Source organism: Culex pipiens, chromosome 3 (genome assembly GCF_016801865.2).
Source record: "Culex pipiens pallens isolate TS chromosome 3, TS_CPP_V2, whole genome shotgun sequence".
In the NCBI taxonomy this organism is placed as follows: Eukaryota; Metazoa; Arthropoda; class Insecta; order Diptera; family Culicidae; genus Culex; species Culex pipiens.
In genome coordinates this window covers 42852632-42874345 of record NC_068939.1, presented here as the reverse complement: position 1 = coordinate 42874345, position 21714 = coordinate 42852632, and the positions used below count along the sequence as shown (strand labels likewise).

The window sequence follows — 21714 nt, the reverse complement described above, 5'->3', positions numbered from 1 at the left end:
CCGCACGGTGCATGGAAGCTAGCCATTCAGCTTCTACGAAAGTGACAGAGTCAGAGATAGCTATTTTTAACAACCGCACCACTACACACTCAATCGCGAGAACCTTAGGAAGAAAGCCATTGGAGTCGCCAGCATTGAACGCTTTGAAAACGAAATAAACGATAAAAAGCTTAGAAAGCTCCTATTGGAATCCAATGAACCCTGTTAAATAAACTTACGAAATCACGAAAAAATGAAGTCTACATTTAGGCGATTTTAGGAGCGCACGGGAAACAAAATGATTGTAGCCGGATGAATGTCCTATGTCACAAAGGTTTTTGCATAAACATTGGACAGTTATGCAAAAACGGACAGGGCAAAAGAAACCGAAAAGCTACGATATCTTACATATTGAAGGAAACATCGGCAGACAAGCTACTACAAAATGAGTATAAGTCGAGCCAGCAAATATATGCGCCAGCATTCTCGCGCCAGTATTCGAAGTTCAACTTGACAACTTGTCGACTGGGCGACGAAGCGTCGAAAATCGATGCAGTGTGATTTTTTGACGATTTTTCCGATTAAAATTCATGCTGAATCGACATATTTACGAAGATGGAAATGACGTCTTGACTTAAAGTAAAACCTATACCTTTCTTTAGTAAGAAAGGCAAAGAGTAAATCGTTCTAAAAATTTATTGGGATTGCCGATCGATGCATAATTTGTTTCAGATGCTCAATCATGGTCTGTACTATGAATGTAGCAAGAAATTTTGAATAAAATCAGAAATGAAAAATGTTGGCGAAGGCCACCAGGTGGGCTTTTACCTTTTTTTAGGGATTTTTTTTCTTATGGTGGGTCAATCAAACGGCTCTAACTCCAGAACCATATTATGAATCTGGATGAAAATTTGGGAGGTTGTAGGGCTCGAAAAATGCAATTTTTGAGATAAATAAAAGACATGAAAATGCAAAAAATTTGACCATATTTTCATTTGAAAACTGTGTATTTTGTTGAAAAGTCTGGCCGCATCCGAAAACAGATGGATATTTCTAAATTTGCGCGGCAACTCGCCCAGGTTCAGCACACTAGCTTTCATCTGCATTTAGAAGAATCGAAATCGGATATATGGGAGCTGAGAACGGCGCGACACAAAATTTTGCAAAATTTTACCACATACGAACATCACTCGACCTCCATAGTGAGATAGACGAGTTCTGTCAAGGTGAATCGATAGAGCGTCGAAAATCGATGCAGTGTGATTTTTTGACGATTTTTCCGATTAAAATTCATGCTGAATCGACATATTTACGAAGATGGAAATGACGTCCTGGCTTAACGTAAAAACTATACCTTTCTTTAGTAAGAAAGGCAAAAACGTTGTCTTGTTTTGGGTCGTTGAGCTTCAATATGTCCCAAAAGTGCTCTAAAAATTTACAAAAAAATAAAGAATTTTCGGCGGTTTTCTAGCACAAATACTGAATATTATTATCTACCTAGAGGTTAGGAAGCTAGCTCACTCCAGGTCGTATTCCTGGGTCCTGTCTCGGTGGAGTCGCTGGTAGGCTGTTGTACTAACAATTCAAAGGTCTCGCAATCGAGAACGCCAAGGCAATGCTGTAGAGCGAATTATTTGATTTTGATTTGATTTTTTACCGAATTTCGGCAAGTTTATACCGATTTCGGTAGATTTCAGTTTACCAAGCTGTTCAGCAGTTGAAAATTCTTTAAACTTTACCAAATTCGGTAGAAAAATCTAATTGTGTAAATAGAGAATCAACAATTGAATTAACGCACACCTTGTTGAATAAAGGATTAGAAAGAAATTACAAATTACAAAATCTTGTCTAAAAAACTTGTAAATTTGATTAAAATTGAATAATTCCATTCAAAAACACAACAAACCACAAAGTTTCTTCCGTATCAAACATTTAAAATAGCTTGCTGCTAGTGGCATTCCAATCAACATTATAGTTATTACCTCTTAACAGGTAATTGAATTCCACCATAAATTTCCCCCACAGTTCATCTGCTCTACCCTCTTCCACATTCTGCCAACAAAGTACACGCAAAACAATCATAATATCTTAATGAATCGTTCCGTCCGTGCCGTCACCGTAACCTTAAACACTTCACCCAGCCGAACTAGCGTTAGCGCCGCCATCATCACCATAGGTGAATCGTCTCCTGGAGGCATCCGTCGGCGTGTAGGCCGCCACCATGTCGTGACCCACACATACCGCGCAAACATAACCCGTGTACAACACACTTCGACTTCTCGCGCGATCAGGTGCAACAGCTGGAATTCCTCGCATACCCTCAGCAGATCAGTTGAAGTCTTCTTCTAAACCATGGGCAGACAGGCAGAAGCTACTAACTTCTGATTAATTGAGAAAACGTGTTTTCAAACGGTTCGACTTGATCGAAGATCGCTATCGAGTTAAACTGCACATCGCGGGAGACGATCTCTCCAAATCATCTGTGAACGATCGTACGCAGTTGCCGATTGACCATTGGTGCTGACAGTCGGCAAACCGTCGACGACGGCAGTCTTAGAAATGACCTTGGATATTAATTGGAATTCTATTGTTGTTGTACACATTGCAGAGTAGCTGGCGAGATGGGAGAATTCGCAGCATTGGAATTGCAAATTTACCAATAAAACTTGCAAAGATCCTCCCTGTCATCAATACACATTTTATGACCCGGAACGAGATTCTACCAGCAGGAGCCCATCACGTTGAACAGCGTCTGTGATCGATTCTGATGATCTAAATTCCCCTGCGATTTTATTACTATCGGTTTATGAAGTCGTTGGACCACTGGGAAAAAATCAGAACGAATCTACTTCAGCAAACTACTTTTTTCATCTTCTCACGTGCAGCCGCGCATCTTTAATGATGCACAATGTACGTACATGTTTCGAGGTTAGGCCGGCAAGGTCCCGTCAGTAGATGCTGTAGGAGTCCCCGTGTCACAATAAAGGTCAGCAGGTGAATCCTAAACTGATGGATGTGGTGCTAGTTCTGCTAGCCAGGCGGCTGCCTGTAAGACGGAGAGTTGATGAACATATCGCGTGAAGTAGGAGCGATTCAATGTTGAGTGTGGCAGGAAGTTGGAAATTTATTTATTGCGCAGAATTATTTTCTTTTACGTGATGTTAATTTTTTTTATTGGGAATAAAAAATTGCATTTAGATACTCACAAGACATATTTATAAGAAATTTTATGGATATGTGCATGAATCCATCGGTATTCTTTAAAAGTGCCAAGTAGGGGGAGAGGGGGTAATATGCACCCCCGGGGCAAAATGCACCCCCTGCTTTTCTCGGTATTTGGAAGAATTTTCCGGGGAAAAAATCATAGAAATTGTAAACTTAACACTGCTAAACCATGCTGGGGAAAAAAATGAGCATCGTGGTTTAAAAACAGCTTAAGTTATTTGCAAAACTTTAAATTGTTGTGTTTTCGTCTAATTTTCATTGAACATTCATTATGATTTTTGAACAATATAAAAAGCATTTATTGTTATTGTAAGTGTTGAGGCATATTTGTTTTGCCATAATCTTCATTATTCTATAGAAAGATGAGTCCAAAAACATCAAAAAATGCATTTGGGTAATTCTCTACCAACTCACACGAAATCGGGAAAAGTTGCCCCGACCCCTCTTCGATTTGCGTGAAACTTTGTCCTAAGGGGTAACTTTTGTCCCTGATCACGAATCCGAGGTCCGTTTTTTGATATCTCGTGACGGAGGGGCGGTACGACCCCTTCCATTTTTGAACATGCGAAAAAAGAGGTGTTTTTCAACAATTTGCAGCCTGAAACGGTGATGAGATAGAAATTTGGTGTTAAAGGGACTTTTATGTAAAATTAGACGCCCGATTTGATGGCGTACTCAGAATTCCGAATAAACGTATTTTTCATTGAAAAAAACACTAAAAAAGTTTTAAAAATTCTCCCATTTTCCGTTACTCGACTGTAAATTTTTTTGGAACATGTCATATTATGGGAAATTTAATGTACTTTTCGAATCTACATTGACCCAGAAGGGTCATTTTTTCATTTAGAACAAAATTTTTCATTTTACAATTTCGTGTTTTTTCTAACTTTGCAGGGTTATTTTTTAGAGTGTAACAATGTTCTACAAAGTTGTAGAGCAGACAATTACAAAAATTTTGATATACAGACATAAGGGGTTTGCTTATAAACATCACGAGTTATCGCGATTTTACGAAAAAAAGTTTTGAAAAAGTTACTTTTTGCGTTTCTCTTTGTTTCGTCGTCCGTGTCTGTCGCGGGTGACCATGAACGGCCATGATCGATGACGACCAACTTTTTCAAAACTTTTTTTCGTAAAATCGCGATAACTCGTGATGTTTATAAGCAAACCCCTTATGTCTATATATCAATTTTTTTGTAATTGTCTGCTCTACAACTTTGTAGAACATTGTTACACTCTAAAAAATAACCCTGCAAAGTTAGAAAAAACACGAAATTGTAAAATGAAAAATTTTGTTCTAAATGAAAAAATGACCCTTCTGGGTCAATGTAGATTCGAAAAGTACATTAAATTTGCCATAAAATGACATGTTCCAAAATTTTTTACAGTCGAGTAACGGAAAATGGGAGAATTTTTAAAACTTTTTTAGTGTTTTTTTCGATGAAAAATACGTTTATTCGGAATTCTGAGTACGCCATCAAATTGGGCGTCTAATTTTACACAAAAGTCCCTTTGACACCAAATTTCTATCTCATCACCGTTTCAGGCTGCAAATTATTGAAAAAAACCTCTTTTTTCACATGTTCAAAAATGGAAGGGGTCGTACCGCCCCTCCGTCACGAGATATCAAAAAACGGACCTCGGATTCGTGATCAGGGACAAAAGTTACCCCTTAGGACAAAGTTTCACGCAAATCGAAGAGGGGTCGGGGCAACTGCTGTGTGAGTTGGCGGAGAATTACCCATTTTTAATTAAAATTTCTGCAAAAAGCGTGGTCTAGTGGTGACTAGTGAAAATTGCTTTTACCCGGTGCATTTTGCCCCATGTTGTGGTGCATTTTGCCCCGTTTTTGTAGTGCACTTTGCCCCAATGTTGCGGTGCATATTGCCCCGCATGGTTGTTTGAAATGAATCAAAAATATTTTTAGAAATTTGCTATTTTTAAACAATTTTGAGGTTTTCAAAGACTTTTTTCACTTGGATGACGTTAAATAATAGTTATTTATGAACATCTAACGAAATTCTTTAACACAAATGCTGTTATGGATGAGAAATCACAGTTTTCCCTTAGGGGGTGCATATTACCCCCTGTCCCCCTAAATATTTCATTACTACGACTTTGTCTCGAGCAACTACCATTCAAAGTTACTGAAGAAGTTAGCATACTCCTTCTCCTGGTTTAAAAAATGTGCCGAATCCTCTAACATTAACATAAAACCTTTGTTGTAAAAATTGACTGTTGAGCAGTTCTCTCAGATTTCGGTCATTCCATTTTTTTTTTGTATTTTTTAATCCGACTGAAACTTTTTTGGTGCCTTCGGTATGCACAAAGAAACCATTTTGCATCATTAAATTCTCCATATAATTTTCCATACAAATTTGGCAGCTGTCCATACAAAAATGATTAATGAAAATTCAAAAATCTGTATCTTTTGAAGGAATTTTTTGATCGTTTTGGTGTCTTCGGCAAAGTTGTAGGTATGGATATGGACTACACTGAAAAAAATGATACACGGTAAAAAAAAAATTGGTGATATTTTATTTAACTTTTTGTCACTATAACTAGATTTGCAAAAAAAAACACTATTTTTAATTTTTTTTTATTTTTTGATATGTCTAAAACACATCACAGGACATCAATTACAAACTTTTCAGAAATTTCCAGGTTCTGCAAAAAATCTTTGACCGAGTTATGATTTTTTTTGTTTTTTTCAAAAAATCGAAATATTGCTCGTAAAAAAATTTCAACTTAATTTTTCGATGTAAAATCAAATTTGCAATCAAAAAGTACTTTAATGAAATTTTGATAAAGTGCACCGTTTTCAAGTTGAATCCATTTTTAGGTGACTTTTTTGAAAATAGCAGTGTTCCCACGAGCCTAAGCCATCGGCTCGGCTAGGTTCATTTTTCTGGCTCAGGTTCACACCACACGTCGGCAAGCATCGTCGGCTCAGGCTCACCCAGCGCCGTGAGCCATGGTTCATTTGGTTCAAACCAGGCAAGCTGGCCAAAATGAACCATTGGCTTGAACCAGGCTTGAACCTGATCAAAGAATGTTGGGCTAAACGGTGAGCTCTGTTAGACCGTGACACTGTGCAACCCTAAATCTACTGCTCCGTAATATTTGTTACACCGTATTATTGTTACACCGTAACATTCGTTACACTGTAACTGTGTTACATCGTATCAGTGTTACACCGTAACTGTGTTACATCGTATCAGTGTTACACAGTAACTGTGTAACACCGTATCAGTGTTACACCGTAACAGTGTTACACCGTAAAACTGTAACGGAAGTCACGGTGTAACGAATGTTACGGTGTAATAAATGTTACGGTTAACAATGTATCGGTGTAACAATGTATCGGTGTAACAATGTATCGGTGTAACAATGTTACGGTGTAACGAATGTTACGGTGTAACGAATGTTATGATGTAACGAATGTTATGATGTAATGAATATTACAGTGTAATGAATATTACAGTGTAATGAATATTACGGTGTAACAATGTAACGGTGTAACAATATTACAGTGTTACGAATGTAACGGTGTAACAATATTACAGTGTAACGAATGTTACGGTGTAATGAATGTTACGGTGTAACAAAGTTACGGTGTAACAAAGTTACGGTGTAACAAAGTTACGGTGTAACAAAGTTACGGTGTAACAAAGTTACGGTGTAACAAAGTTACGGTGTAACAATGTTACGGTGTAACAATGTTACGGTGTAACAAAGTTACGGTGTAACAAAGTTACGGTGTAACAAAGTTACGGTGTAACAAAGTTACGGTGTAACAAAGTTACGGTGTAACAAAGTTACGGTGTAACAAAGTTACGGTGTAACAAAGTTACGGTGTAACAAAGTTACGGTGTAACAAAGTTACGGTGTAACAACGTTACGGTGTAACAACGTTACGGTGTAACAATGTTACGGTGTACGAAGTTAAGGTGTAACAATGCTACGGTGTACGAAGTTAAGGTGTAACAATGCTACGGTGTAACGAATGTTGCAGTGTAACCATTGCCGTAACATTTGTTACACCGTGACATCCGTTACACCGTAATATGGTTACACCGTAACATTGTTACACCGTAACATTGTTACACCGTATCATTCGATACACTGTAACATTGTTACATCATCAATTTGTTACACGGTAGCATTGTTGCACCTTAACACCTATGCATAGTCATGGTTTTCATTAGCCTGGTTAGCCTGGCTTAAGCCATGGTTCATGGTTCACTGAACCAGGATTGAACCACAAAGGGAGGTTTAAGCCGAACCAATTTTATTGGTGAACCTAGCCTAACCGGTTCATTTGGGAACTCTGGAAAATAGTCGCAGTTTTAATTTTTTTATAATTAGTGCACATGTTTGCCCACTTATTAAAAAAATATTTTTGATATGCTGAGAAAATTCTCTATATTTTGCTTTTTTGGACTTTTTTGATACGACCCTTAGTTGCTGAGATATTGCCATGCAAGTGTTTAAAACCGGAAAATTGATGTTTTCTAAATCTCACCCTAACAGCCAACTATTTTCTAATGTCGATATTTCAGCAACTAATGGTCTGATTTACAATGTAAAAATATGAAACATTCGTGAAATTGTCAAATGTGCACTAATTTAAAAAAATGAAAAACTGCGATTATTTTCAAAAAAGTCACCTAAAATGGATTTAACTTGAAAACGGTGCACTTTATCAAAATTTCACTAAAGTACTTTTTGATTGCAAATTTGATTTTACATCGAAAAATGAAGTTGAACATTTTTTACGACCAATATTTCAATTTTTTGAAAAAATCAGTATTGATTAAAAAAATCATAGCTCGGTCAAAGATTTTTTGCACAACTTGGAAATTTCTGAAAAGTTGGCATTTGATGTCCTCTAAAACATATAAAAAAATAAAAAAAATAAAAATAGTGTTTTTTTGCAAATCAAGTTTTAGTGACAAAAAGTTAAATAAAAAATTAAAAAAATGTTTTTACCGTGTATCATTTTTTTTTTCAGTGTAGTCCATATCCATACCTACAACTTTGCCGAAGACACCAAATCGATCAAAAAATTCCTCCAAAAGATACGGATTTTTGAATTTTCATGCATCATTTTTGTATGGACAGCTGCCAAATTTGTATGGAAAATTTTATGGAGAATCTAATGATGCAAAATGGCTTTTTTGGGCATACCGAAGGCACCAAAAAAGTTTCAGTCGGATTAAAAAATACAAAAATTAAAATTCCAAAAAAAAAGACCGATTTCGTGGAGAATTGCTCTGTTGTGTTGTTTTGTTGTTCTCTTTAAAATAACTAGGTAAATGTAATTAGAACTCATTCGCATCCCCGATTTTTTTATCCCTTCGAATAGCAAATCTCTCACCACATCAACACCTCGTCAGAACTCCGAAGAATGAAGCAAAACAAGTTCACTTAAGCATCATTAAAAGTGACGCACATATTATAAAGCCATTTTGCACTCAGGCCACCCTAGTGGTATCACAACCACGGTCGCGGACATGACCTGCGCCGGATCAAGTTATTAACAAGCTTGCAAAAAAAGCCCCTACAAGTTAAACCCCTCTCGCTGAGAAGGCATCCCACCTTCGACCACGCCAAGAGTTGCTTCTTTTCATCCCCTCCCCTCCTGGAATTCCCCCAAGACGCGCGGGAAGGCGATAATGTAGTCAGCAATGTCGTGCCTCCTCGCGAAGCCCGTTGCCCACCGCAGGGTCTGTGTTACGCAACACACCGACCGTAATTGATACCCACGATCAGAGGATCGCGCGGCGGCTTGCTGCCGACGACCTTGGGGATCATCCCCCGCGGGGCGAGTTATCACGCTGTGCGAACCAGATTGGATCATCAATCATTGATCCCCGCGTCGTCGTGGTGGCGAAGGTTGCTGGCTGGAATTCTTGAAGAAGCTGCGCGAACACGCGACAACGCGGCGCAAATGGGTCAACTTAATCAACAAGGTTCTTGCTGGGCCAAGTGCCGGAAAGTGAACGTGGTGGAAGATTGCTATCGACCCGTCCGCGCAGCTGACCCAGTAAAGAAGCGCTTAACTTAATTACTTATTCTCTGTCTTTAGGGTCTTTAAGGCAGAGACACCCGCAAGTTCCCACCATAACCAGATCTGAGTCGAGATTTAGTTTCGAGTGTGTCGTATGCGCTCCTCCGGTTGTATGCTAATTTGATTAAAACACAAATCGAGCTTTAGCACAGGTCGTCAAATGAAACATTTGAATATCTCGCTTCTTTCAACAGCTGCGGCAGCGCGATCCAAATATTTCCACCTTTTTACAAAACAGGTAGATTTGGAGGTGAATTCGGATGGCAAAACGCTGTTTAGCGCGACTTCCCACACATCAAAGTTTTCAGGGTCAGCTCGGCACCGCGGACAAGGTCGGGTCGTGAGGCTTCGTGTGGAGTTTGGAATTTGAGGAAGACATGGCTTGGTGGTTTTTGGACCATACCTGCTAATGGAACGTGGAAGAGGGTGAATCTGTGGTAGAATTGAACGATATTAGATGATGTTCTGAACTAAGAGCTGTGCCTTAGCTCGCACTGCTAGCTGGCTGTTGATGAGTGATTGATATGATTTATAGCAGGGGTGCCCAACCTTTTGGACTGACTAATGTTTGATAAAAGTTGAAAAAATCAATATTTCTTTCAATAAATATTTTTTATCATGTTCTTCTAAAGTAAACAAATATATAAACTAGTATTGCAAACAAGATTAATATATCTTAAAAATAAGAAAGAAAAACTAAGAAAACTTTCAAAAAAAAAGTTCCTTCGATTTTTTTGTTTAAAGCTATATTATATTATTATAATTATATACCCTGATATCATTAACCTAAAAAAACATTCAAATTTTATTGATCGTTGCAAGTTTTTTTAAGTTTAATTTCCTCAACACACAAATATCAAAAAATATCAATGAGGCATAATTGAATGTGTTAAAACATGCATAAACTAAGAATTTTATGAAAAAAAAGTATATTTTTGCACCCTGTTTTCATGTCTCATTTTTTTAATATTTTAAAAATATTTGCAGTGTTCTTTATTTTCAGTATGATTAATTTGCTTTTTAAAGCTTTTTTAAAATAAACTTTTTTTTAGTTTTCAATTATTACAGTAAAGTTGTTCTAAATAACATAATGTTTTTGCTTACTCATTTATTAAAGATCAATTTTAATAAGTTTCTCAAAAAAGAAAAAAAAATCAATTTTAGACACTGTTAAACTGTAAGAGTTTTAAATTTAGTGTCTTTTTGTAGATTTTTACAGACAACAATCCTAGTTTTTGATATATTTTTTCAACTCAATTCAATTTATTTTATTAGTAAATAATCAATTTACAATTCCGTATTTATTATAACTTAATAGAGTTTTGGAGTTCCTTTCAACTATGATTTGAACTATAATTCATTTTGACGTAATTGGATATTCTAACAATGGATTTGGCAAGAGAAGGAAAAATTTAAAAAAAAAAACATCTAGATTGGTATATTTTACATTTTTACGAAATGGATAATTTTGTTTTCTTATGCCATTTTTTAGTTTAATAATGGATTCTAAAAATATCATTATAAAAATAAAAAGAAATCAATTCAAACGTAAAGAATGTTTGAATTTCAAACAAAACATTGAAAAAAATACAAAGAAAAGATTTAAAAAAATGTACCGTAAAACGGGGTGACTTTGATAGGTTTGAGATTTTTCCGCAAAATGAAGAGAACAAATTAAATACGTACGGAATGGTTTGGAATCATACTGACCACGGCAGAGAAGTGCTCAAAGTACCTCAAGAAGAACTTTTCATAAAATTTTGAAAAGATTGAAAAGTTAGTTAACTATAAATAAGAAAATGTTGATGAAAGGCATTATGTCAAACTTCTCAAAGTGTCATGATTTTCTCAATGAATATTATTTTGAATCGGAAAACGGAATGCATTTTCGGATTCTTTGGACAATTTTCCACCAGGAGAAGGTAAAATAAGTTTGTAAATAATAAATAATGTGTGTTTTTGAAACATAATTTTAAAAAATCTCCAAATTTAAAGGCAATTTCAGTTGAACAAATTTCATATAAATTGTGAAAAATCGTGATCGTGCTCATAATCAAGTATAAAATGCAATATAAATCGAAAATTTTATGAAAATTACTATGTTTAACAAATTTCAGGCAAAATTCCAACTTTTAAACAATTTTACATAAAATTGTTGTATTTTGATAAAAAGCTAAAATACTTAGGGGACCATCCATAAACCACGTGGACACTTTAGGGGGGGGGGGTATGGCGATTGTCCACGATCCATACAAAAAAGTTTTTTTTGTATGCACAATTGTCCACGAAGGGGGGGGGGGGGGGTAACAGATTCCCAAAAAAGTGTCCACGTGGTTTATGGATGGTCCCTAGTTAACTAGATATAAACATTGATTTTCTTATTAAAAATTATATCAGCATCCAAAGTAATGGTACATTTGACGTAAAAATAATGTTTGAATACCTTAAATCAGATTGTGACAATAAAAACTATGACTATCAAAGTCACCCCGGAATTCAAACTAAGAATTTTTAACGTAACTATTTTTCTAAACATTATTGAAAAAACTTTTTTTTCAAAAATAGTGTATGGACTTTGTGTGGCTTACACCAGTACATGTTTTAAAAATAGTAACCTTGAGAAAAACCTTACCAGTTGGTAAATATTCAAAGAAATGGATGGAAATCCTATCAAAGTCACCCCGGTTTACGGTATACATTTTATTGCAAAAGCAAAAATAAACAAATTAATGTGCCTAATCAAATTTTTGTTATAATATGTGAAAATTTGATGTGAGCTTATTTGTTTTTTTAAATTTGGACACTCAATAAATTTATTGAATATTTCATGAACAGCCTTACTAGCTGGTCATAGAACTATTTTGGAAGTTAAGTTAGCAATTCTCTACAAAAAATTTGTAATTTTGATTTGGCTCAAACTTTGTGGGGATTGATTTCAGCGAAATATTTGCAGTTTTTGATTTTTTTTAAATAGCGTGTGAAAATATGTTTTTTAACGTTCAGCAAATTTGCTATAAAATTATCTAAGAGACATTGAAGATTGGACCTCTGGTTGCTGATCAATAGCTTAAAAAAAGAAACAGGAAAATTGAAGTTTTATAAGTCTCATGAATGAAACATCTTGAAAAGTGACAAAAATGCAGTTTTCTCGGTGTTTGTTGAATATCTCAGAATTGAAATCGAATTTCGGGGATCTGTGAAGATCAAAATGTGAGGCATTGAGAGCTGCACATTTTGGCTCATAATGCACGTGCAACAAGTTAGCACGACAGCGACGATTTAATTGAATGATCCAAACTTTTTGCACTGTCACATTCTTTGAACCATCGATATTTACCAAGGTGAACCAACTAACTGCCAAGGTTCATTGGACCAGGTCATCCGAAAACACCAAAACCCTGAACGTCGCTGCATTGTTATCATTGCCAGACTCATATGCATATGAAAAGAGCGCCTTTCGAAACCACCCGAGGAGAAGCCTCAAATTTATGTAGCTGTATTTTAAAGCCCAAAAAAAACTGGAACTTTGCATGTCTCTGCCCCCAGTCGATCGGTTCGTCAAAGGCACCGCCTGGTTCGTGCCGGGTATCATCAATTTCTTCACCAAACTGCCGCTTCGCGAGATGTGTTTCACGGTCAATCCTTTTACAACTGCGCGGATGCTGACATTGAACTCGACAGTCGTACGTGTAGCCGGGAAGGTCGCTGGGTTAATCAATTTGTCATTAGCGAGTGAGGACTTTCAACTACCGAGAGGAAGTGTGCGCGATGGTGACCGATAAGATTCGGTGATGCTTACTTCCGAATGGTAAATGAAGATTCTCATTAAATATTTCAAACTGGTCACGAGACGCCTCTTACCGAGTCGGATTCTTCTCTGTGGTGATGAATGTGTCACGTTCACGACTGCTGGTTGATTGGTTGATTGGCTACCGACTTGAGCGGCGTGACACGGCGCGACGTTGTCGTGGGGGGTTCGTCGCCACCCCAGTTGTCACCCTTTGGCCACAAGGTAACCGAAGATTATTAATTGAGAGGTGACGCCGCTGCTGTGACAGACAGACGCTGCAGATGATCAGAACTCGCCAAACACACATGAATTATGCATAAGTGGACGATTATCGAAAGTAATTAGTTATTGTTAGGGTTAATCGTATAGTCTGAGAGCAAACAATCTCCTCTTGAAGATCCATGATATGCTACCACAGTTGATTAAACAGCAAATCTAAACAAATCAGACATTGAAAATGTTTGCCAAAAGAAAAATAACATGAACTTGAAGTTACCAGCATTTTACAATAATTCTACAGAGAATTGTTCACCAGATGATCAACAGCATAGATGGGGGGAAAATGTAAATTTGTTCCACTTGTCACGATGGCAATCGAACAAGATGGCATTCGACCGGAGACTATGTGTGTACAATCTCTCGCCAACATATGTTTGTAGTGATAGGATTGGACGAAGCTGTCCGATGTGGAGGTTTCACATGGAAGCAATTTGTTGTTGAAGTTAATCGTTGACTTTGACCTTACAGCTTGACTACTGCTTTGTTCATGTTATTCAAAATTACTTTAATAAATGATCTACCGTTTCACCTATTCATTATTTCGCAAATTTCTTTTCTTCTTCACAGAGGAGCACTATAATATTGCTCAGTATACTGGTCACCACCGGTCGCGCCGACATCTCAACGCTCCTCCGAGGTGGTTACTCCCAGAACAACCTCGACGAAGATGGATACCACTACGACAAGCCAAAGATCCCGTTCGAAACGCCCACGCGGCCTCCACCGCCACCACCGCCAACAACGGAGAAGAAGTGTGCCATAACGGCGCAGAATCCGGACGGAAGCTGCGGATATGACTACCCGAAGCCAGACCAGAGCTTCGAACTGCCAAACGAGTACCTGCCACCAAAGACGACGCCAAGGCCTACCACGACAACGACGAGGCCGACCACTACGGTAATGATACTTGTTGAAATACTGGATCTTATCACTAGGGATAACTAAACTATTTTCATCCGATAGACAACGCGAAGAACCACAACTACAACGCGTCCAACTACGACGGTAAATTTGAGAGATTTAATAAAAGAAATTCAAGTAATGATCCCCAATTAATTCTAGACAACGCGACGCACAACAACAACTTCACGTACAACACCACGAGTAGTCTTCACCACGAGGAAGCCTGACTGCCCGAATCCGAATCCGGATGGATCATGTGGATATAATTACCCGAAGCCAGCTTGTCCAAACCCGAACCCCGATGGAAGCTGTGGATATTCCTACCCAAAGCCGGACAACTCGTTTGAAATACCTCAGCGAGTACCGACTACGACCAGGACAACAACTACCACGAGAAGAACCACGCCTTCGCAGGAATACTTGCCGCCAAAGACAACTCCAAGACCGACAACGACAAGGCCAACCACCACGGTAATGTTACTTAGAGAGTTCCAGAGGTTTTCAATTTATCCATGTATTTCTTATTTTAGACGACCCGCAGAACTACAACTACCACACGTCCAACCACGACGGTAAGTTTTGATAGACTCTACTGAAAATCACAAAGTTACGAGTCTTTCCCCATCACAGACAACACGTCGGACCACCACGACCTCTCGCACAACACCACGCGTAGTGTTCACCACGAGGAAGCCTGACTGCGTGAATCCGAACCCGGATGGATCATGCGGGTATAACTACCCAAAGCCAGCTTGTCCGAACCCGAACCCCGATGGAAGCTGTGGATATTCCTACCCGAAGCCGGACAACTCGTTTGAGCTGCCCCAGCGAGTTCCGACTACGACCACAACAACAACGACGCGTAGAACTACGCCATCGCAGGAGTACTTGCCGCCGAAGACTACACCCAGACCAACAACAACAACAACCCGTCGAACCACTACAACTACACGTCCCACAACGACGACCACTAGGGTAAGTGAAGGTGTTTAGGAAAGTCCTAGTTTTACAAATACTAACGTGATTCAACCTCCAGCGCACAACGACCACCACGCGACCTCCAACGACTACGCGATGTCCGATTGGTCTGCAAAATCCTGATGGATCATGTGGCTATAATTACCAGAAGCCGGAACAAAGCTTCACGGTACCTCAACGAGTGTCCACAACTACTACGAGAAGGACCACTACTACTACAACTAGGGTATTTCGAATTCAGCTTAGACCTTTGAATTGAGGTTAATAACCTGGTATTACTTTTTTAGCCAACCACAACGACACGAAGAACGACCACGACTACGCGACCTACGACAACAACCCGCAAAACGACCACAACGACAAGACCCACAACCACAAAGTGTCCTCTCTCGGCGCAAAATCCAGACGGATCCTGTGGCTATAACTATCCCAAGCCGAGCTGTCCGAACCCAAATCCAGATGGTTCCTGCGGATATGACTACCCGAAGCCAGACCAGTCATTCACACTACCTCAACGAGTGCCAACAACGCGACCCGTAACAACAACGACGACAACTCGTCGAACAACTCCCCGTCAGGAATATCTGCCTCCAACGACTACGGTCCGGACTACACCGAGACCCACTACTACAACAACCAGGGTATGTCGAGGTCAGCTCAGGTCTTCGAATTCGAGTGAATTATCGTGATTACCTTTTCAGCCAACCACAACGACGCGAAGAACAACAACAACTCAGAGGATCATCCAGACAACAAAGTGTCCGCTCTCGGCACAAAATCCAGACGGATCGTGTGGATACAACTATCCCAAGCCGGCTTGTCCGAACCCGAATCCTGACGGAAGCTGTGGATATTCCTATCCCAAGCCGGACAACTCGTTTGAGTTGCCTCAGCGAGTTCCAACCACAACGCAAAGAACGACCCCAAGACCAATTACAACGGTATGTAGTCACTCTACCCTAATATTTATAAGACAGGAGTTAATTCGGGTCTTTGATTTTGCAGACGACTCGTCGGACTACAACCACTACACGTCCAACCACGACTGTAAGTTTACTTCCGTTGGATCAAGTAACTTCTAGTTAAGAGTTTTTCTCCACTTCAGACAACGCGGCGAACTACGACAACATCACGCACAACTCCACGCGTAGTGTTCACCACGAGGAAGCCGGACTGTGCAAATCCGAATCCAGACGGATCATGTGGCTACAACTACCCGAAGCCGGCTTGTCCGAACCCTAATCCTGACGGAAGCTGTGGCTATTCCTACCCAAAGCCGGACAACTCGTTCGAGCTACCTCAGCGAGTACCGACTACAACGCGGACTACAACAACGACGCGTAGAACCACGCCTTCGCAGGAATACCTGCCACCAAAGACGACCCCGAGACCAACGACGACGGTAAGTTTCTGTGGGTCCATGTTTTGTAATCAGAAAATTTTATATCTATTCAATTTGTAGACTACTCGACGCACCACCACTACCACGCGCCCCACAACGACCACAACTAGAGTAAGTACATCCTCAATGCTTCATTAGATAGTGGATTCTGATTCTACCTTATTTCAGCGCACAACGACAACCACGCGACCTCCAACGACAACGAGATGTCCGTTGGGACAGCAGAATCCCGATGGATCTTGTGGATACAGCTACCAGAAGCCGGACCAAAGCTTCACCATTCCTCAGAGAGTGACCACCACCACTACTCGTAGGACGACTCCGTCCCAGGAATACCTGCCACCGACGACCACGGCTCGAACTACTCCGAGACCCACAACTACGGTAGGTTTCTGAGGGTATTCGATTGCAATCACCAGATTTTCCTTAATTTTTATTTTTTTTAGACAACCCGACGTACTACTACTACAACGCGCCCAACTACAACCACGACAAGGGTAATGACAAGTTTCTTTAATAATTACTGGATGATTCGTTAACAATCTTTATTACACCTTCAGCGTACAACGACTACTACACGACCTCCAACAACAACGAGATGTCCGCTCGGACAGCAGAATCCCGATGGATCCTGTGGTTACAACTATCCCAAACCAAGCTGTCCCAACCCGAATCCGGATGGCACCTGCGGGTACGACTATCCAAAGCCTGATCAGTCCTTTACACTGCCCCAACGGGTTCCAACCACGAGACCCGTTACAACCACGACTCGTCGGGCAACGCCACCTCAGGAGTATCTCCCGCCATCGACGACGGCTCGGACAACGCCAAGACCAACTACTACCACAACCAGGGTGCGTTCTGACTTGGTTAGATTTCCAACTTTTGTTAATCTTATTTTTCTATTCCAGCCTACGACCACAACGACCCGGAGAACCACTACCACAACGCGTCCAACGACCACTACGAGACGCACGACTACAACCCAACGAGTAATCCCAACCACCAGGTGTCCTCTCTCGGCACAGAATGCAGATGGATCGTGCGGATACAACTATCCCAAACCGGCCTGCTCGAACCCAAATCCGGACGGTACTTGCGGATACGACTACCCGAAACCGGACCAGTCATTCACGCTACCTCAACGAGTTCCAACAACGCGACCCGTAACAACAACAACAACTCGTAGACCTACGCCACCTCAGGAGTATCTACCACCATCGACGACTACCCGCACTACCACTAGGCCGACCACTACCACAACCAGAAGAACGACCACGACGACGCGTCCTACGACAACTACCCGAAGGACTACCACGACGACGCGTCCCACGACAACAACCCAGCGGATAATCCCGACAACGAAGTGTCCACTTTCGGCACAGAATCCGGATGGATCATGCGGGTACTCCTACCCTAAGCCGGACAACTCATTCGAATTACCTCAGCGAGTGCCTACCACCACAACTACACGCAGGACTACGCCCTCCCAGGAGTACCTCCCACCGACGACAACAACGCGACGCACTACTACTACAACACGGCCAACCACTACAACCACAAGGGTAAGTTATATACTTCTTTAGTAAATAAAAGGAACGAACCCATGATCATCTCATAATCAACTCTTCCAGCGCACCACGACGACCACCCGGCCCACAACGACAACGACGAGACGAACAACGACAACGACGCGCCCAACGCCAGCTAGGTGCCCGCCGGGTCAGCAAAACCCGGACGGATCGTGCGGATACGTCTACGAGAAGCCAGATCAAAGCTTCACCATTCCTCAGCGAGTGACCACTACCACTACGCGTAGGACTACGCCATCGCAGGAGTACCTGCCGCCGACGACAACGACCCGGAGGACCACGACAACTACAAGGCCAACGACCACCACTACAAGGGTACGATTATGCTTAAATATTGTTTGAAGACCTATTCAATAAAAGTTTATTGACTTATTTCAGAGAACTACCACGACAACCAGGCCTACAACTACAACTACCAGGGTAAGTTGACGGAATACACCCAAACGGGTATCTTCTGCCATACAACATGCATTGCGAAACGAAACATTTAATGGCAGCTGTACTGACATGCAAAGTTTTTCTTTCAATTTTATCTTTTTTTTCTTTTTTCACAGAGAACCACAACCACTACGCGGCCCACAACCACAACGACTCGAAGAACTACTCCAGCTCAGGAATACCTTCCACCAACTACAACGACCCGTCCAACAACCACCACCACAAGGGTAAGCTTATTGTACAGTCTCAACCGGGATTCCTTGAGACACGATGTTCCGGACGCAGGACGATCGCTGGCGATCATTAACCTCCCAACTACCCACTGACCTCATGTCCGCGTCCGTCGTGTCCTGTTCCGGATTCCGCCAACCGGTTCCAGCACAATTCAATCACACTCACACTTCCGCACCAAACGTTCACTCTCAACTGTCCACAGTGTAAACATAAACACGCGCCTCTTTTCATTCGCTGTCAAAGCCAAGTACACGCTTCGATAAGGAATAGTTTGTTTCGGGTTATTATTATCAGGTCAATATTTACACACTCAACCCCAATTTGGACCCCGTTGGTTCAACAAAGTCAAACTAGAAAGTGACGAACTGTCACTTTTTACACGGCGCTCACGCACACTATCAAAACAAACGTTTGGTAGTGTGTGTGCACTCCTTGTAGAAGGAATATCAAACTAAAAAGTGACCCCGTTCGTTTGACAACAGTTGGTGTCAAATCATTGGGGTTTGAGTGTACGGAAGGGTTAACCTGGTGGCGCTGGAAGTAAGATCCCAACATCCTAACCTATCCTAACATCCTGGTCAATATATTTATATTGATTACATTATTTTGAAAGACGAAGACCATACACTTATCTACTCCAACCCAAAAATTTTTTGCTCATAACCACAACGCATCCTCCCCCATTTAGCGCACCACCACCACAACTCGACCAACCACCACCACCACGCGGCGAACCACCACGACTACCCGGCCAACGACGACCCGTCCGGTGACGACGACGACCGAGCGGAAGTGCGCCGGCTCGCAGATCAACCCGGACGGTAGCTGCGGCTACGACTACCCGCAACCACCGAAGCCGTTCACCCTGCCACCTCCCACGCGGCCACCGACCACCTCCGCGCCGGTGTACCTCCCGCCGGAGGAGACCACCGGTTACTCGTACCCGAAACCTGCCATACCGTTCAACTTCTAGATCACCGAGTAGGGTGGTCTCCTGTGTAAATAGCTACTTCTAGTTAGACTAAAGTCCTTATCCCTTCCCTTTTAATTTCTTCCCTCAACCTAATCTCATCCTATTTAAACCTATCCACATCTGAGTCAACACTGCCTCCCCTCAATTTTCTCAAAACTCTAGCTATTCTAGGTTTTTAAAATGGTTAAGCAATTAGTTCACGTTCTAGCGACGATCAAGGAAAAGTGTGTGTATGTGTGGCTGTGCTTAAAATTGAGCTGCAAAAGACGGTCGGTCTCAATTACCCAAATACTCAACAAATGGAAAACTGGAATGTTTTCAAGACAATAATGTTTGGCCAACAGGGAGTAGAGAAATTTAAAGAAGTTATGCGATGTTCCAGGTGTGAGTGCGAAATTGTCAGAAACGTAGGAGAAAAATGAGAAATAAATAAAAAATATTTAAAAAAAATCAGAATTGTTTAAATAAATGGAAATCACGAGATAAACGCTCTTATAACATAACTCAAACCATCATTGGTAATTTTGGCCATTTTGTTCTTGTAGGTCATTTTTGTCATTTTGGTCAAATTGGTCATTTCTGTTATTTTTTGAATATTTTCGTTGATTAAAATTATCACCTCGCGGGCCATACTTGTGTCACCCCTGTGCTATTGAGTTTTTTTTTAATTTTAGTAATTAGATTATGATTTATAATATGCTGTACACTTTCATCAACAGAAATATTTGTTAAATTTGTGCAATTTCGGTCAATTTGATCATTTTGGAATGCCATAAGGAATACCTATTTTTGGAAAAATCGGGAAAATGTCGGGAATTTTAAAATGGAATTCAGTCGTTAATTTCATTCATTGAATATCGGATATTGAAGGGTCAGTAACCGAACTATTTTCAAAAGCCGTCGCAGGCCGGATTTGAAAAGCTTCGCGGGCCGAATCTGGCCCGCCGGCCGGAGGTTGGGCAGGCCTGCTGTACACTTTCATCAACAGAAAGAGGAAAACTCGGAGTTCACACTCAAGCAGGACCGGTGTGTAAAGCATTATAACGCGCGATGGAAAATAATCGTCCAACTTGGAATTTCAACAATAATGTTTAGTGCACTGCAGGAGGGCCTGACGCAAGTGTGGGAGCTGTGCGGGGCGCACATCAAAACGGAGATTTTCTACGACGAGGACAACAAGTAGAGATTGAATAAGGATAGCAACTACACGGAAGATGCTATAGATCTCTTCTTAAAAATTAACTGCCTAACCGCGAAAAAAGTGTTAGCGCCGCCCTTGTTATTCGAGAAACACAGATTATTTGGTCAGTTATCCTTGATGCAGGAAACCCTTTTTGTTGTAGCTCGCAAAAGTTACATAAGTAACTGTCCGCCGGCTGAGCTGTTGCACTTATTCACACCGTTGGAGTACACGGCACCGGAGCAGACTCTTCGATCCATTAGTGATAAGTGCAAACTTGCATCGACAATAAACAACTAAATGTTGACCAGGAGATGTTCATCGACCTGGGTGCGGTGGAGGAGCGAAATCATTTCCTCGAAATGAAGCTATTAGGAATGATGACCATCCATGCCAATAATAACCTTCTTGCAAGAAACAGATAATACATCTGTCGTGAAAGAGTCAACGATAAGCAAGGAGATGCTGGATGCGGTCCAAGTGATAAGTGCAAACTTGCATAAACAACTAAAAATTGACCGCGGTGCAGGAGATGTTAATCGATTTGAGTGCGGTGAAAGAGCGCAATAATTCCCTCGAAAAGATCTTCGGAATGCTGAAGACCATCCATTCCAACACCTTCTTGTATGAAACAGATAGGACGTTAGTGGTACAAGATTCGACCCTAA

The 21714-nt window shown here is 40.8% G+C and overlaps 1 protein-coding gene across 1 annotated transcript in view; it reads left to right on the top strand.

Annotated features, from left to right (window-relative positions):
• Window positions 1-20307, top strand: part of LOC120412418 (mucin-2-like) — a 58498-nt gene extending 38191 nt beyond the window's left edge. The window contains exons 2-20 of the mRNA XM_039572879.2: window positions 13914-14243; window positions 14310-14351; window positions 14409-14720; window positions 14780-14821; window positions 14880-15224; window positions 15286-15453; window positions 15515-15868; window positions 15929-16168; window positions 16233-16274; window positions 16333-16629; window positions 16690-16740; window positions 16798-17013; window positions 17076-17126; window positions 17190-17483; window positions 17541-18194; window positions 18264-18536; window positions 18600-18641; window positions 18776-18886; window positions 19582-20307. Of these exons, the coding sequence (XP_039428813.1) occupies window positions 13914-14243; window positions 14310-14351; window positions 14409-14720; window positions 14780-14821; window positions 14880-15224; window positions 15286-15453; window positions 15515-15868; window positions 15929-16168; window positions 16233-16274; window positions 16333-16629; window positions 16690-16740; window positions 16798-17013; window positions 17076-17126; window positions 17190-17483; window positions 17541-18194; window positions 18264-18536; window positions 18600-18641; window positions 18776-18886; window positions 19582-19866 (4149 nt within the window). The 3' untranslated portion in view covers window positions 19867-20307. The remainder of the gene's footprint in view (window positions 1-13913; window positions 14244-14309; window positions 14352-14408; window positions 14721-14779; window positions 14822-14879; window positions 15225-15285; window positions 15454-15514; window positions 15869-15928; window positions 16169-16232; window positions 16275-16332; window positions 16630-16689; window positions 16741-16797; window positions 17014-17075; window positions 17127-17189; window positions 17484-17540; window positions 18195-18263; window positions 18537-18599; window positions 18642-18775; window positions 18887-19581) is intronic.
• The last annotated feature ends 1407 nt before the right edge of the window (window positions 20308-21714 follow it).